Source organism: Triticum aestivum, chromosome 5A (genome assembly GCF_018294505.1).
Source record: "Triticum aestivum cultivar Chinese Spring chromosome 5A, IWGSC CS RefSeq v2.1, whole genome shotgun sequence".
Taxonomy (NCBI): Eukaryota; Viridiplantae; Streptophyta; class Magnoliopsida; order Poales; family Poaceae; genus Triticum; species Triticum aestivum.
Window position 1 is genome coordinate 3,313,611 of NC_057806.1, and position 14,983 is coordinate 3,328,593.

The 14,983-nt window shown below is 45.3% G+C and overlaps 3 protein-coding genes across 3 annotated transcripts; 1 reads left to right on the forward strand and 2 right to left on the reverse strand.

The window, feature by feature from the left end:
- Positions 1 to 1,518: 1,518 nt before the first annotated feature.
- Positions 1,519 to 4,139, reverse strand: LOC123101923 (vesicle-associated membrane protein 721). Its single transcript, XM_044523168.1, has 4 exons — positions 3,893 to 4,139; positions 3,208 to 3,349; positions 2,886 to 3,006; positions 1,519 to 2,690 (listed from the first exon to the last, which is right to left on the reverse strand). The coding sequence occupies exons 1-4, from the start codon at positions 4,113 to 4,115 to the stop codon at positions 2,478 to 2,480; spliced, it is 699 nt and encodes a 232-aa protein (XP_044379103.1). The 5' UTR covers positions 4,116 to 4,139; the 3' UTR covers positions 1,519 to 2,477.
- A 543-nt stretch (positions 4,140 to 4,682) lies between these two features.
- LOC123101924 (beta-glucuronosyltransferase GlcAT14B) lies at positions 4,683 to 8,316 on the reverse strand. Its single transcript, XM_044523169.1, has 4 exons — positions 7,675 to 8,316; positions 7,522 to 7,597; positions 7,288 to 7,403; positions 4,683 to 5,569 (listed from the first exon to the last, which is right to left on the reverse strand). Exons 1-4 carry the CDS (start codon positions 8,237 to 8,239, stop codon positions 5,049 to 5,051), a joined length of 1,278 nt encoding a protein of 425 aa, XP_044379104.1. The 5' UTR covers positions 8,240 to 8,316; the 3' UTR covers positions 4,683 to 5,048.
- A 1,942-nt stretch (positions 8,317 to 10,258) lies between these two features.
- LOC123101925 (puroindoline-B-like) lies at positions 10,259 to 10,890 on the forward strand. The gene has a single exon (XM_044523170.1). The coding sequence runs from the start codon at positions 10,298 to 10,300 to the stop codon at positions 10,790 to 10,792; it is 495 nt and encodes a 164-aa protein (XP_044379105.1). The 5' UTR covers positions 10,259 to 10,297; the 3' UTR covers positions 10,793 to 10,890.
- Positions 10,891 to 14,983: the final 4,093 nt, after the last annotated feature.

Genomic DNA, 14,983 nt, shown 5'->3' on the forward strand with positions numbered 1-14,983 from the left:
CAGGATGGCTTCAAGAAGTGGCTAACTCCGATGAGACGGACCCAGACATTCAAATAACCAATTTTCACTAATCTAAGAAAACAATTTCACTACTACAACAATAACAACAACAAAGCCTTTAGTCCGAAATAAGTTGGAGTAGGCTAGAGCTCGAACTCATAAGATCTGGCAACCAACTCATGATTCTGGCACATGGATAGCTAGCTTCCATGCACCCCCTGTACATGGCTAGTTTTTTGGTGATATTGCAGCCCTTTAGATATCTCTTTATGGACTTCTCTCATTCTAAGTTTGGATTTAAAAAACAATTTAGCTCATTTCAAACAAATAATTTCACTCACTTTAAAAAATATTTCACACGTTTTAAAAGTTTTATTTTACTCGTTTTAAAAAACATATTTCACTTATTTTAAACCACTGATTTTCCTTAGTTCAAGAAATAATTTCACTCATTTCAAAAACTGATTTCAATCATTAAAAATTTGTTTCCCTCATGTAAATGTTTCCACATATTGAGAAAAAAGCAGTGACATCTTTTTTCAAAAAAAAAACACAGTTTCATATATTTGAAATAATCGGTTTCACACACTAGAACAATCAATTTGACAAGACTGATTTCTATTCTTTCAAATAACATATTTCAACCGTTTTGAGAAATGGATTTCATTCATTTAAAGAACATAGTTCATTCATTCAAGTTAACCGAGTGAAGTTATTTTAAAAAACTGATTTCACTCATCTTCACAAGTAGCATATTTCAGTCGGTTATATTTTAAAAATATCATTTTCACTCACTGTAATAAGGAGCTTCACAAATTTTAAATCAATTTCACATATATGAACAAAAACTATTTCACATTGGAATTGAGATGAATGCAATAACTAACTTCACAAATAAACTCAGCGAAATAAGCAGCTTCAGAAAATAGCATGTTCAAACTTTAGTTATATTCCACAAATATCAGTTTCACATACTGAAGCAAGCAGCTTCACAAATAAGCAATTTCACACAGTTGAACTATTTGAGTGAAATAAATGGATTGGAACTTTAAAATTTAAACATATTTGAAATGTAGTCCCTCAGTTCCAAAATAATTTAAGTTCTAGGATTGTCTAAGTCAAACTTTTTAAAGTTTGACCAAGTCTATAGACAACCCGCAAAGATCTGTGATATCAAATGTAATAATATGAAAATTCATTTCCTAATAAATCTGATGAAGTATATTTGTTTTTGAAGACATTGATAAATTTTGCTATAGTGTATAGACTTGATCAAACTTGAAATGAAATATCATAAGTCAATCTGGGCTCCAGCCCAATATACCCGGCCCACACATCAGCTGATCCAGTTGTGATCCAATGTGATGAGTTGCTGAACATGAGCCGGACGGAGAGCTCTGCCTTCCCGCGCGAATCCGATTTCGACGCCGACCATGTCTCGGCCGGCCAGGATGAGTCCTTAAATTCACACGCACCACACCAAGCACCGGCAGCAACAACTCACGGTGATCGATCGATTGCAAGAACTCACGGTGAGCCGGCGACCGATCGCGCAACTCGAGCAGATGGAGGCGGCGGCCGTGGCGGTGAAGAAGAAGCAGCTGGAGGCGCAGCTGGAGGCGCAGCTGAAGGCGGCGGACAAGCTGTTCGCGGCCGGCGACCTGAGGAGGGCCAAGATGCACGTCGACCTTCACGCCTAGAGGGTCCTCGCCGCCGCCAACAGCAACAAGGCCGACCACTACGGCGTCCTCGGCGTCGCGGCGCCGCCCGGCGGCAGGCCCACCAAGGAGTCCCACGACGCCGTCAAGGCCCAGCACAAGGCGCTCTGCGACGCGTTCGAGGCCGCGGCCGATTACCCTGCTGCTGCTGCTGCCTTCGTGGACGAGCCGGTGGCGCCGGAGCAGAAGGGGCACGGCGTGGTGGCAGATGAGGAGGAGGAGGAGGACTACTACGCCGGCGGTCGCGGCCGCGGTGGACGTCGTTAAGGCCTAATCAATTGTTACTACGAGTTACACAACGTTACTAGTAGCTAGTACATTGTTTGCTTGTGTTTCTTCTTCAGTTGAGTAGATCTACCATATGTAACTTGTTTCGATTCATCATAACTTGTGATGATCATGAGAATTTGTAGTAGAATTTTTTGTTACTATTCGAGTTTGCAGTAGAATTGATGGTCAAAACTTTCATGCTTAAACTGTGTGGTACTCAAACTCTGCTACAAATTGTCGAGTATATACGATTAGCAGTTATCACAAAACCTTTCGACAAACGGATGAAGCAATGCTACTAAAGATGCTCTAAGTTAAACAATATAACAATAAACAAGAAAACATGAAATTTATCCGATTATTCACTCGACGCGAGACATGGCATGCGGGGCCCACGTGCCAGTGACCGGAGCAGCCGCTCCGACTCTTTTTTTTTTTGGTGGATGTCTTGATTCTTTGTTCGAACAAAGTGATGAAGCTAGGCTAGGCTTAGGACTTGCAGTGGTCCCTATGGCAGATGGAGAGGACGATGATGAGGATGATGGCGACGACGATGCCGGCGACGATGAGCTTGATCTTCATGTTCTGGTACCACATCCTGCGGCGGATGCGCGTGCCCTCGGTCCTGAAATCCAAGGCGTGGTCGTGGAGCTGCTCGGTCCTCGTCACCAGGCCCTCGATCTGCTCCCCGCGATCAATCACCTGAGAAGCATCCACCAAGCAAACATCCAAGATCAAATCAACAAAGAAATCCATTCGGCATTACAGTTACTCCCTCCGTTCGTTTTTATAAGGCGTTTCAGACAGCTGGGTTTGAACTGTTTAGTACACTGTCTGAATTTGCTAAAACGTCTTATATAAGTGAACAGAGGGAGTATTTGATTGAGAAATTAGTACCTTGTCGATGTTTTCCATCATGATGCCCTTGACCTCGGAGACCTGGGCCTGCACCTTAGACAGCCTGCTCACCTCCTCCGGGTGATCCATGCAGTACTGCATCTGCTCCTTCAGCCTCGGCCTGGCCGATCACTTCGTTAATACGTACCTTACTTTATATTACCCTAAACCTTTGCTGCTATTTTCATTTATTTTTGGTAACGTTATGGAATGGTCTTTGCCTAATCAGTTACCTTGCTAAATTTGTTGACCACAGCTAATTAACCTCTGTCTCTATGTCATTCAGAGTAATTAACCCACAACATTAGCCATAATTTGTTACCCGAAATCTTTGGTGAGGCTGTTGGCTGTGGCGGTGGCGGCCTTGCCACCGGCGTACCGCTTGTTGAACTCCTCCTTGATCCTCTCCAGGAAGGCGAGGGGCACCTCGCGCCCCGCCGACTCCGTCGCCACCACGCAGTAGGCTGCATATCATATGTATATGCACATGTCATTTTCAGTTCAGTGTGGATGCAGCTTTGGTTTTACTGAATAACTTTGGTTTTACTGAATATTATGATGTGTATGCAGCTTTGGTTTTACTGAATAACTTTGGTTTTACTGAATATTATGATGTGTATGCAGCTTTGGTTTTACTGAATAACTTTGGTTTTACTGAATATTATGATGTGTATGCTTGGAAAGCAGGGCAACACCAACGCTCAGGCTCTGAATATTGGGCATAAACGGAACAGATTTGTGAAATAAGTACCAAGTGAGAGCTTGTATGCGATTATTCATGGATGATATATGTATGTACTACTATCATCTGGAGGCCATGCAATTTTTTTCATGAACAAGAACCTGACCTCAGAACTAGTAGTAACTAATTACTTTGAGATTGATAACTCTGGCTGGGTTTTGGGAGAAGGGAGGTCCAAGATCAGTCAGCTGCACCAGAACTGAAAAAGAAAAATCCTGGGAGACCGGCCGGAGAAGAAAGAGGTAATAAGATGGTGCTGCCGTACCGTAGCCCTGGTGGAGGAGGAAGGTGAAGGCGTGGCCGTCGCAGGTGTAGGTGAAGCGGCTGTCGCCGGCGGGGAGCTTGTGCAGGCACTGCGCGGCGATGTCCCGGAAGTTGCCCGTGTACGCCGTGTGCTCCGCCACCACCATCGTGCCCCGCGCCACCATCGCGTAGATCATCGTCATCTTCTGCCCACCCTCCCCCTCCCCCTTCCCCTGCGGCGCCATCGGTCGATCAACCGGCGACGACCACCACCACCAACACCACAAGTAGAAGAAGAAGAAGAGGGGGAGGAAAGAAGAGGACGAAGAAAAGGTGGAGCTTGTCAAAACAAGGGAGGAAACAAGGCAGGCAGGCAGACAGGGTTTGGTGGTCTATACTATGTCGCCGTTTTGGAACCTGTCAACGCTAAGTACCACATGATGACGATGATGAGCCGTCCATTTGACTATGATTTCGGGCGTTGATTACTTAGCTGCTTCCTTAAACAAGTGCAAAAAGAAAGACAAGGCTGGTAACACAAAGACATGTTCATTTCTCCCCTCAAAAAATAAAAAGAGACATGTTCATTTCTTGTCATTTTGTTTCCAAGCAACATTCATCTCCTGTAAAGAAAATTCTCCTGTAAAGAAAAATCAAAGCCAACACAGCAGAATGACATGTTTGCAAGCAATCTTTTTTTTTTTTTTGAGATGTGTTTGCAAGCAATCTTGGCTGACTGAATAATAACAGGAATTGCTGTTAGAACACAATCCTAGTAACAGAAATGGGTCCTTCAGGATGGCTCTTACTCAGGCAGCAATAAGTAACCCTTTTTCTGTTTTCTTCCAACCAGCAGAGATACCCAAACTTCAGAAACATCAGCAGTCTTTCATCACCAAGTTCCCGTCTTCAGGTTCATACCGTCGAGTCGATGTCGATGATACATCATCTTGTGGTCTTCAGACTTTAGTAGTCTTACAAGTGGTGATACAACAACAAACTCTACTTACGCTACGTGGTCTGGTCGTACTCGTACAACATCATCATACATGGCATGGTCTGCTACCTAGCCGACAAAACGGCGAGCCGCAGGCGGTCAAATCGACCGTGCGTACATCGCCGGCAGGAGATCCATGCATCATCACACCGCAAGCAGCTCTGGCATCAGAAGCATATCATCACTTGCACTGCCGCGGGTGGAACTTCTCGTCTGACAGGAGCGACGTGACGAGCCGCTGGAGCCGCACGGCCCCACGGCCAGGCTGAAGAAAGCTGGTGTTCCCGACGACCGAGCAGGGGTCGCTCCCGTTGTCCCCTGTCCCCGCGCACCAGCCTCCGGGCGTGGGCGCGTCCGGGCCGGCGTGGCGGGACAGGAGCTCCGCGTCGATCCGGTCGAGCACGGGCTCGTCCGCGTGGAACTTGCGGGCGAAGGGCGCGTCGCTGGCGATCATACGATCCAGGTCGTCCATCGTGAGGTAGTGTGGGTGCTGCTTCGGGGGGTTGTCCCACGAGATGTAGTGCAGGTCGTGGTTCACCGTCGTGTTCTTGAACTCCTCCGCGTTGCAGACAACGGTGTGGAAGTAGCCCTCTGGGGAGGAGATGAAGTTGGAGTAGTACATGAGGACGGTGCGGGGAAGGTTGTCCCAGCCCCATATGCTGTACTCGACCAGCGACCTGGACAGCGCCATCCAGGCTGAACCTGCATCAGGATAGATAGGGATTATCAGATGCATCTACAAACATATCAGAGATTTAAGAGCAAAGATTGGTTCCTCAAAAAGGCCCAGAGTAACAGAGTTAATTGGTCACTCAAAAGCTCTTGAAATGCAATATTTGTGGGGTTTGTGACGAAGAGCAAGATGCTGCCATATTTCCTTGTTAGTTATTATTACACAGGAAAGCTAAAATACTATCATTGGCCTAATCATGCTGCTAATGTTTTGCTTGCCAGTTAGGAATCAAATGCCTTGAACTTCACTGCAAAGGCAGGCTCTGAATCTTACAGCTACTTATCTGGTTGAGATGTTGAAACATGGAGTGTACACATCAGGTCAAGAACTACTTGAGGAACTGAGATTAGATCAGTCTTCTTGGTCTAGAGAGAGGCAGAAAGGTGATTTTTTTGGGGGCTACTAGTAAGAACATTTACAACAGGTGAAGTTTACCAGCACAATAAAGTAACTGAACTGAAACAGAAACAGAAGGTTTTGCTAGTTACATTCAATAGATGGAATGGAAGTTTCCTCAAGGAGTTTCAACAGGAAAGGTAAATCTGAACACAAGGAGTTTCCTCATTTATGCCACGTTTGTTTTCAGCAAAAGAAACAAAAAAAAAAGCAACTATTAAGCTAGAAAAGCACCACATTTATTGTGCTGGATTCTGCATGATATCTCAGGAAATAGTAATAAAATAGTAACATTGGCCTAATCATGCTAATGTTTTGCTTGCCAGTTAGCCTTGACCTTGACTGGAAAGGCAAGCTCTGAATCTGGAAGCTACTTATCAGATTGAGATGTTGAAACATGGGGTGTGCATATCAAGTTGAGAACTACTCCCTCCGTTCCAAAATAGATGACCCAACTTTGTACTAAAGTTAGTACTTGAGAAACTCGGATCAGTTGATCTTCTTGGTCTAGAGAGAAGCAGAAAGGTGAAATTATGGGGCTGCTAATAAGAGCATTTATAACAGATGGAGTTTACTAGCACAATAAAGTAACTGAACTGGAACTGAAACAGAAACTGAAGGTTATACTAGTTATATTCAGTAGACAGAATGGAATTGCTGTCACGCAGGAAAGATAAATCTGAACTCATGGAGTTTTTCCATTTATGATTTGTTTGTTTTCAGCAAAAAAACAAAAAACAGGCAACTAAACTAGAAAAGCATCCCATTTATTACGCAGGGTTCTGCATGATATATCTGGAAACCCTTTGAAGATCTTTTTATGGTAATATAAATCGATGAGAACTGCTACACACACGATGGGTTGTGCCCGATTTGTAGACGACAAGCTGTATCAGCCATCGATCACTTGGGTTCACCTGGGCCGCAGCCAACGATCACAACGTCGTCTTAAAATCGTCCAGCAACTTATCGTGTGCATAGTAATTTCGTAAATCGATTTCAGTTGGTGGCGTGCTCACCAGAACTTGCTTGATCAAACACGTATCAAAGAGAATATATAGTTTCAAATCCTGAACACTCACATTCACTGATAAACTCTTCTACTCCCTCCGTTCACTTGTGTAAGGCGTTTTAGACACTTAAGACGACACCCAAAACAGTTCAATTTTAGCTGTCTTAAAAATCTTACAAAAGTGAACAGAGGGAGTACAACAAATTCTTTCAATTGACGGAAAGAATTTGCAGGAGTCTAGTATATATGCACAGTGAATATAATGCCCTTTGTTATTACCGGTGAAGAGCTTGAAGGCTGTTGGCACGCTCCGGCGCTGTGGTATCCAGAACACGTCAGCCTTCTTCTTCATGTAGAGCCCTGGGTCGATGATGACCGGCTTCGCCCTCTGAAACCTACAAAGATTAACAAACCAACAAGAAGTGCATTAATTTCCCACAGTGTCCATCCATCCAGCCACGGTGCACCATCGACCGATCGGAGTTTTAAGCTGGGAAGGAAGGAAAGTCCTACTCCTTCCATCCGATGTTGCTGGTGTGGTCGATGAAGTTGAGATCGCGCGGCAGCTTGGAGAAGACATGGATCAGATCTGCAGCAAGCAAGCTCACAGGGTCAGATTAGTGGATTTGAACTTGGAAGAAGTGGTGGAAGGAGAGGTCAAATTACCGTCCTGCGTGACGAGCGGGTAGTCGGAGGCGGAGAGGTTGATGAACCAGTCCCAGTCGGACCCGCCGGCGCCGGAGTGGCCCCAGAGGAGGGCCGCGGCGGCGTGCAGGGTGCTGGCGACCATGGTGGGCCCGCGGTAGGTGACGAGGTTGGCCCGCTCGACGACGCGGACGTTGCCGGCGGCGGCTATGACGGGGTGCGCCGCGAGGCCGGCGGCGAGGTCCCGGCGGTCGGACTCCGGCGCCTCCGCATCTAGGTGCAGGACGTAGAGGTTCCTGGGGTGGTAGAGCGCGAGGAGGACGCGGCGGAGCGCGGAGGCGTCCTTGGCGGATCCGGAGATGACGTAGGCGATGCGGGGGAGGGATCCGGCGGCGCGGGAGGCCGGCGGGGTCGGGGCGAGCTTGTGCTCGACGAAGAGCGCCGGGGAGGGCGAGGAGGAGGGGAAGAAGGGGAAAGGGACGGTGGTGAGGAGGACGAGGAGGAAGAGCGACAGCGCGGAGCCGACGGCCAGAGGGAGCAGCCACCGGCGGTCCACGGCGGCGGCGTGGACGACGATGGGCTTCATCGGCGGCGGCGGGAGGAGGCAGCCGCAGCGGCGGCTTGGCAGGAAAAAAGGCCGGATTTTGGCAGGTGAACGGCGGTAACCACTAAAACCGGGTTTAATAATCTACTGTGATATAAAACCAGGTTTATACAAACACTTCAATGATCAAATTTGAGTTCTTTGTGAGCTTACCTTCCACAAATGTTGTTAGTTAATTCGATTTCAATTGTTCATTTGGGTGCTTAGGGGGATAACATGTTCTGCTTTTTCCTTGGCTTAATCAACATTTTTTAACACAGCACAAACATAGACACTCATACATATTTCACAAGAAAAAAGACACTCATACATACACACATACGACTTGTATAGGATCTGACCTTTAGGTGAGAATCGTAGGATCAACACCAAAATTTCATGTTTAGACATTTTAAAAAATTCTGAATTTTTTGAAAACATACCTGCAAAGTATGTTTACAACTCTAAAAAAATCAGCTTCAAACCCGGTCTATAGTAAGAGATTCAATAAAGACAAATTCGACTATGAATAGTGTCATCTTGGGGTGAATAGCATTTGACAATATTCACATCCGATTTTCTCTTTTTTGGTTCTCTAAGTGTACTCTGAATTAGGAGTTGAAACCTCTTGAGGTTGTACATCAAACATGGATGTGTGTTTATAACTATTTTTAGAAATTTTGAACATGTTTTGAGTCTTTAAATAGATTGATCTATTTGATCTCACCTAAAGGTAGATCTCATACAAGTCTCGCCCTCACACGCCACCCCCCCCCCCCCCCCCCGCGCACACACACACGCACACTCCACCCCTTACAAGCACCTTCGAGAAACTGAGTCGACACATCATCTTGAGATTGATGAAGTCGCCACAAATGCCTTCATAGTCGACGGGAACGTCTCCTCCCACTGAACGCACATCGCCGGAAAGCTTGAAATAAATCCAGAAAAAGCTCAAGTTCAGGACTTGAACCCTGGTGGGCTGGGGATATCACTGTCCTCCTAGCCATCCAATCATAGGTTAGTTTGCATCAACACTTAACCTTGATTCTAACAATTTGGGTATCAATGAATTTTTTTTTGTCATGGTATTTTCCTTATCAATGTCTAAAACACGACTTAGTATGAATTCAGTGAAGTTAACAGATTTATCTATAATCTGTGGGTTGGGTTTAGTCCTTGTTGTACAATTTTTTCATTTCTTTATCAAATATATTAAAACGAGTTGCATCCATCCTAATAACCCGCACAACAATACAATTGCAGTTCCACAAAACAATTAAAAACCATAACAAATATTAGGCGCGAGCCACGTAGTTTCGTATGCATTACAGAGTGAAACCATGGGGAGAAGAGGACAACATCTTGGTGAGTCATTGCTTATCATGTACTAATAACACATAAGACACATGCTCTAACAATTTTTTGGTGAAAGCTAAGAATGGTGGATCCATCTGAAACAACCTACGGAAGTCCACAAGTTAGCGTTCATGAAAGAGTAAACTATAAAACACTTAACCATATGTTTTTTAGTACAATACAATACCAAAAGCAGGACATGGAAGTGTCACACATCATTACTCATTGTATGTTTCCACAAAAGAGTAGATACTTTATGAAAAATGCCATCTATATAATTACCACACAATGGCTAATACATGACAGAACAAAGAAAGTTAGTGGAAGATGACATCTAGATGCATTACTTATCATGTTCTACTACCTTGTATAACACAATCACTAGCAACATGGTCTCGATCTTTCTTTAAAGACCCGCACAATTACAAATTAAGTTCCACAAAAAACCAAAGTAAGAAGCCTTGGAATAACATTACATGTGGTCTCTTTCGAGGAAAATTGCAGATTCAGTGCACGAAACATCATCTCAACAACTTGCTAAAATTATGTGTGCTTGCAAAGTAACTTTGGTCATCCAACTAAATTTGTAAGCATTCAAAAGCAACACAGAATGGTAGACATATATCATGTCACATCATCCATTATAAATAGTGGCCTCATCTCATCTTTCATCTTCACCACTACCAAAACAACATTGACAACATGAAGATCTTCTTCCTCCTAGCTTTCCTTGCTCTGGTAGTGAACACTGCTATTGCGCAATATGCGGAAGTTCCCAGCCCAGCTGCGCGAGCTCCCACCGCGGATGGTTCTGGGGAATGGGTTGCGATAGCACCTAGTGCGAGTGGTTCTGAGAATTGCGAGGAAGAGCAGCCAAAGCTAGACTCTTGCAGCGATTATGTTATGGATCGGTGTGTGACGAAGGATATGCCGCTCTCTTGGGTCTTTCCTCAGACTTGGGGGAAGAGAAGTTGTGAGGAGGTCCAAAACCAGTGTTGTCAGCAATTGAGGCAAACGACGCCGCGTTGCCGCTGCAAGGCTATATGGACATCAATCCAAGGCGATCTAAGTGGCTTCAAGGGCCTTCAACAAGGTCTGGAAGCCAAAATGGTGCAGACGGCCAAGAGCCTTCCCTCCAAGTGCAACATTGATCCAAAATACTGCAACATCCCCATCACTAGTGGATATTACTGGTGATGTAGCTTCCACTGGTGACCAATAAACTATCACATACCACTGTATGTGACCAATAAATGTGACCATGGAATAATATGTACTTTAGTTTTCCTTACTTATGTATGTATGTGTTTCTCTTACAAACATCTAATTATGCATGTGTCTATCAAGAAAACAATGTTAATTGTGCCAGTACAAAAGGAATGTGTGGAAGCGCAAATACGCCTCTCATTGCGTTTTGGTATACATGGCGAAAAAATTAAATGGGATAATTAGGGCATACTTGTGAACAGATTTTAGTCCCAACCATGAAGGTTGTCGAGAATCAAAGAACCATTAAAAATGGAAATAACACAAAAATGTGCCTCGGTAGAGGTTATTTTATAGGCTTTACTCACAACGGTTGGGAGGGGGTCTCCTATTGAGACCTCCTCTTCTTCGGCGCCTTAAGCGCCCGTTCCCATAGCGGGCGCTCGCGCAGCAGCCTCGGGTGGGCCGACCCAGCAAGCACGCTCACACCTTCCTTTTCTTCCTTCTATCGCTAGCTCCTTCATGCACGTTTCTTTCGTTTTTCTTTTTGCTGTTCGTCCCTTTCGTTCACAAAAACTGAAAACCACATGGATCTGAAAATTAAAAATTTGAAAAGCAGTTCACGAATTTGAAAAAGTTCATCAATTTTGAAAGCAAAAAAAAGAAAAAGTTCATCGGATTTGAATTTTTTTGCTGAATTTGAAAAGAAGTTCATCAAAATTGAGAAAAGTTCACTGAATTCAAAAAAAGTTCATCAACTTTGAATAAAAGTTCATCAAAAATGTGAAAAGTTCACTGAATTTGAAAAAAGTTCATCGACTTTGAATAAAAGTTCATCGATTTAAAAAAAAGTTCATCAAATTTGAGAAAAAGTGCATCAATTTTGCAAAAGGATTCGGCGCCTTTGAAAAAGTTCACGCATTTATGAGAAAAGAAAAAACAAGATAGAAAAAAAAGAAAACAGAAAAAATAATTGGCTTTCTCATATTGTATAAAGAAAAGAAAAAAGAATAGTAAGCACATCATGTCTTCTGATCTAACTGGTTAGAGCATCTCCAGCCGTGACCCCAACAGACCCCCACGCCCCTTTTTAGGTGCCGGCACCCAGAAGACGGTCCAGTCGGACCCCCATGAGAACCCATTTTTTGCCGGTTAGGCCCAAAACTGGCGTCGGCGGACCCAACCCAAACTCGGCACGCTGGGGCGCCGGGGGTGCCGAGGCAATCGTTTTTGGCGCCAAAGAACGGTGGGCCCGCCGAGTCAACGACCCTCGCGCCTCGTCGTCCTCACATCGCCTCGGTTTCCCGTGGGGAATCAATGCCAAGGCTGTCGCCAGTCAGCCTTCCATTGATTCCTCATGAGTGGTGCGGTGAGGCGACGCGCCCCCTCCCGCCACGCGTACACATGATTGCCGCCTCCGGCCGTTATATAAAGCAGCACCTCCCTCGCCGGTGGACACACCCATGATGGGTTTCGTAGTAATTTCAAAAAAATTCCTACGCACACGCAAGATCATGTGATGCATAGCAACGAGAGGGGAGAGTGTTGTCTACGTACCCAACGCAGACCGACTGCGGAAGCGCTGACACAACATAGAGGAAGTAGTCGTACGTCTTCACGATCCAACCGATCAAGCACCGAAACTACGGCACCTCCGAGTTCGAGCACACGTTCAGCTCGATGACGATCCCCGGACTCCGATCCAGCAAAGTGTCGGGGAAGAGTTCCATCAGCACGACGGCGTGGTGACGATCTTGATGCACTACAGCAGCAGGGCTTCGCCTAAACTCCGCTACAGTATTATCGAGGACTATGGTGGCTGGGGGCACCGCACACGGCTAAGGAATAGATCACGTGGATCAACTTGTGTGTTTCTGGGGTGCCTCTGCCTCAGTATATAAAGGAGCCAAGGGGGAGGGGGGCGCCGGCCAGGAGGAGGGCGCAGGAGGAGTCCTACTCCTTCCGGGAGTAGGACTCCCCCCCCCCCAATCCTAGTTGGACTAGGATTCCCCGAGGGGGAAAGAGGGAGAGGGGGGCCGGCCACCTTTCCTAGTCCTAATAGGACTAGGGGAGGGGGGAGGCGCGCAGCCACCTTGGGCTGCCCCTTTCTCCTTTCCACTAAAGCCCATTAAGGCCCATATGGCTTCCGGGGGGATTCCGGTAACCTCCCGGTACTCCGGTAAAATCCCGATTTCACCCGGAACACTTCCGATGTCCAAATATAGGCTTCCAATATATCAATCTTTATGTCTCGACCATTTTGAGACTCCTCGTCATGTCCGTGATCACATCCGGGACTCTGAACAACCTTCGGTACATCAAAATGCATAAACTCATAATATAACTGTCATCGTAACCTTAAGCGTGCGGACCCTACGGGTTCGAGAACAATGTAGACATGACCGAGACACGTCTCCGGTCAATAACCAATAGCGGGACCTGGATGCCCATATTGGCTCCTACATATTCTACGAAGATCTTTATCGGTCAGACCGCATAACAACATACGTTGTTCCCTTTGTCATCGGTATGTTACTTGCCCGAGATTCGATCGTCGGTATCCAATACCTAGTTCAATCTCGTTACCGGCAAGTCTCTTTACTCGTTCTGTAATACATCATCCCGCAACTAACTCATTAGTTGCAATGCTTGCAAGGCTTATGTGATGTGCATTACCGAGAGGGCCCAGAGATACCTCTCTGACAATCGGAGTGACAAATCCTAATCTCGAAATACGCCAACCCAACATCTACCTTTGGAGACACCTGTAATGCTCCTTTATAATCACCCAGTTACGTTGTGACGTTTAGTAGCACCCAAAGTGTTCCTCCGGCAAACGGGAGTTGCATAATCTCATAGTTATAGGAACATGTATAAGTCATGAAGAAAGCAATAGCAACATATTAAACGATCGGGTGCTAAGCTAATGGAATGGGTCATGTCAATCAGATCATTCAACTAATGATGTGACCTCGTTAATCAAATAACAACTCATTGTTCATGGTTAGGAAACATAATCATCTTTGATTAACGAGCTAGTCAAGTAGAGGCATACTAGTGACACTTTGTTTGTCTATGTAGTCACACATGTATTATGTTTCCGGTTAATACAATTCTAGCATGAATAATAAACATTTATCATGATTATAAGGAAATAAATAATAACTTTATTATTGCCTCTAGGGCATATTTCCTTCAGTCTCCCACTTGCACTAGAGTCAATAATCTAGATTACACCGTAATGATTCTAACACCCATGGAGCCTTGGTGCTGATCATGTTTTGCTCGTGGTAGAGGCTTAGTCAACGGGTCTGCAACATTCAGATCCGTATGTATCTTGCAAATCTCTATGTCTCCCACCTGGACTAGATCCCGGATGGAATTGAAGCGTCTCTTGATGTGCTTGGTTCTCTTGTGAAATCTGGATTCCTTTGCCAAGGCAATTGCACCAGTATTGTCACAAAAGATTTTCATTGGACCCGATGCACTAGGTATGCTACCGGCCTCCGCATTGTGCCTGGCGAGCTTGCGCAGCGGTGTCCCACCATGGGCATCATGCCCGCAAGCAGCACCGGCCATGGGGAGGAGGAAAACGAAAAAGGAGAGGCAAGATTTGACGCCGAAGGCCGGGATAGCTAGCGGCGGAGGGATAGGGTTTGGTAACCCTAAATCCTGGCTAAACCGTAGATATAGCACCGGAGAGACGTTTTCGCGGGCCGCCTGTAAATTTTTATGGGCCGTGCTAGATTTAGCGGATCTATTCGGACAAAAAAACGTTTAATCTCACAAAATGACCGGAGTTTTACGGGCCGGCGTGCTTTTGCGCAATCTGCTAGAGATGCTATGATCCATTCTTTTTGGAAAAAAATGTAGGTAGCAAAAGATCACCTATATACCACAGTCCACGGTGAGTAGCCAATAAATAGAGTGCTGAAATAATAATATATGAAAAGATTATCATATGTATGTTTCTTGGTACAAATATGCAGCCAAAAACAGAAGAGAACGTGCGTCTTTATCTCAACTAGTAAAATGCCCGTGCGTTGCTACGGGCAAAAGCCGAATGTCCGTGCATTGCCACATATTTATAAAAATATAGAAACATTGATCAAATTATCCTTTTAATTCAAAAATATGTTTTTAAGCAAGGTGGCATATGATTTCCATCATATAGCGACAAAT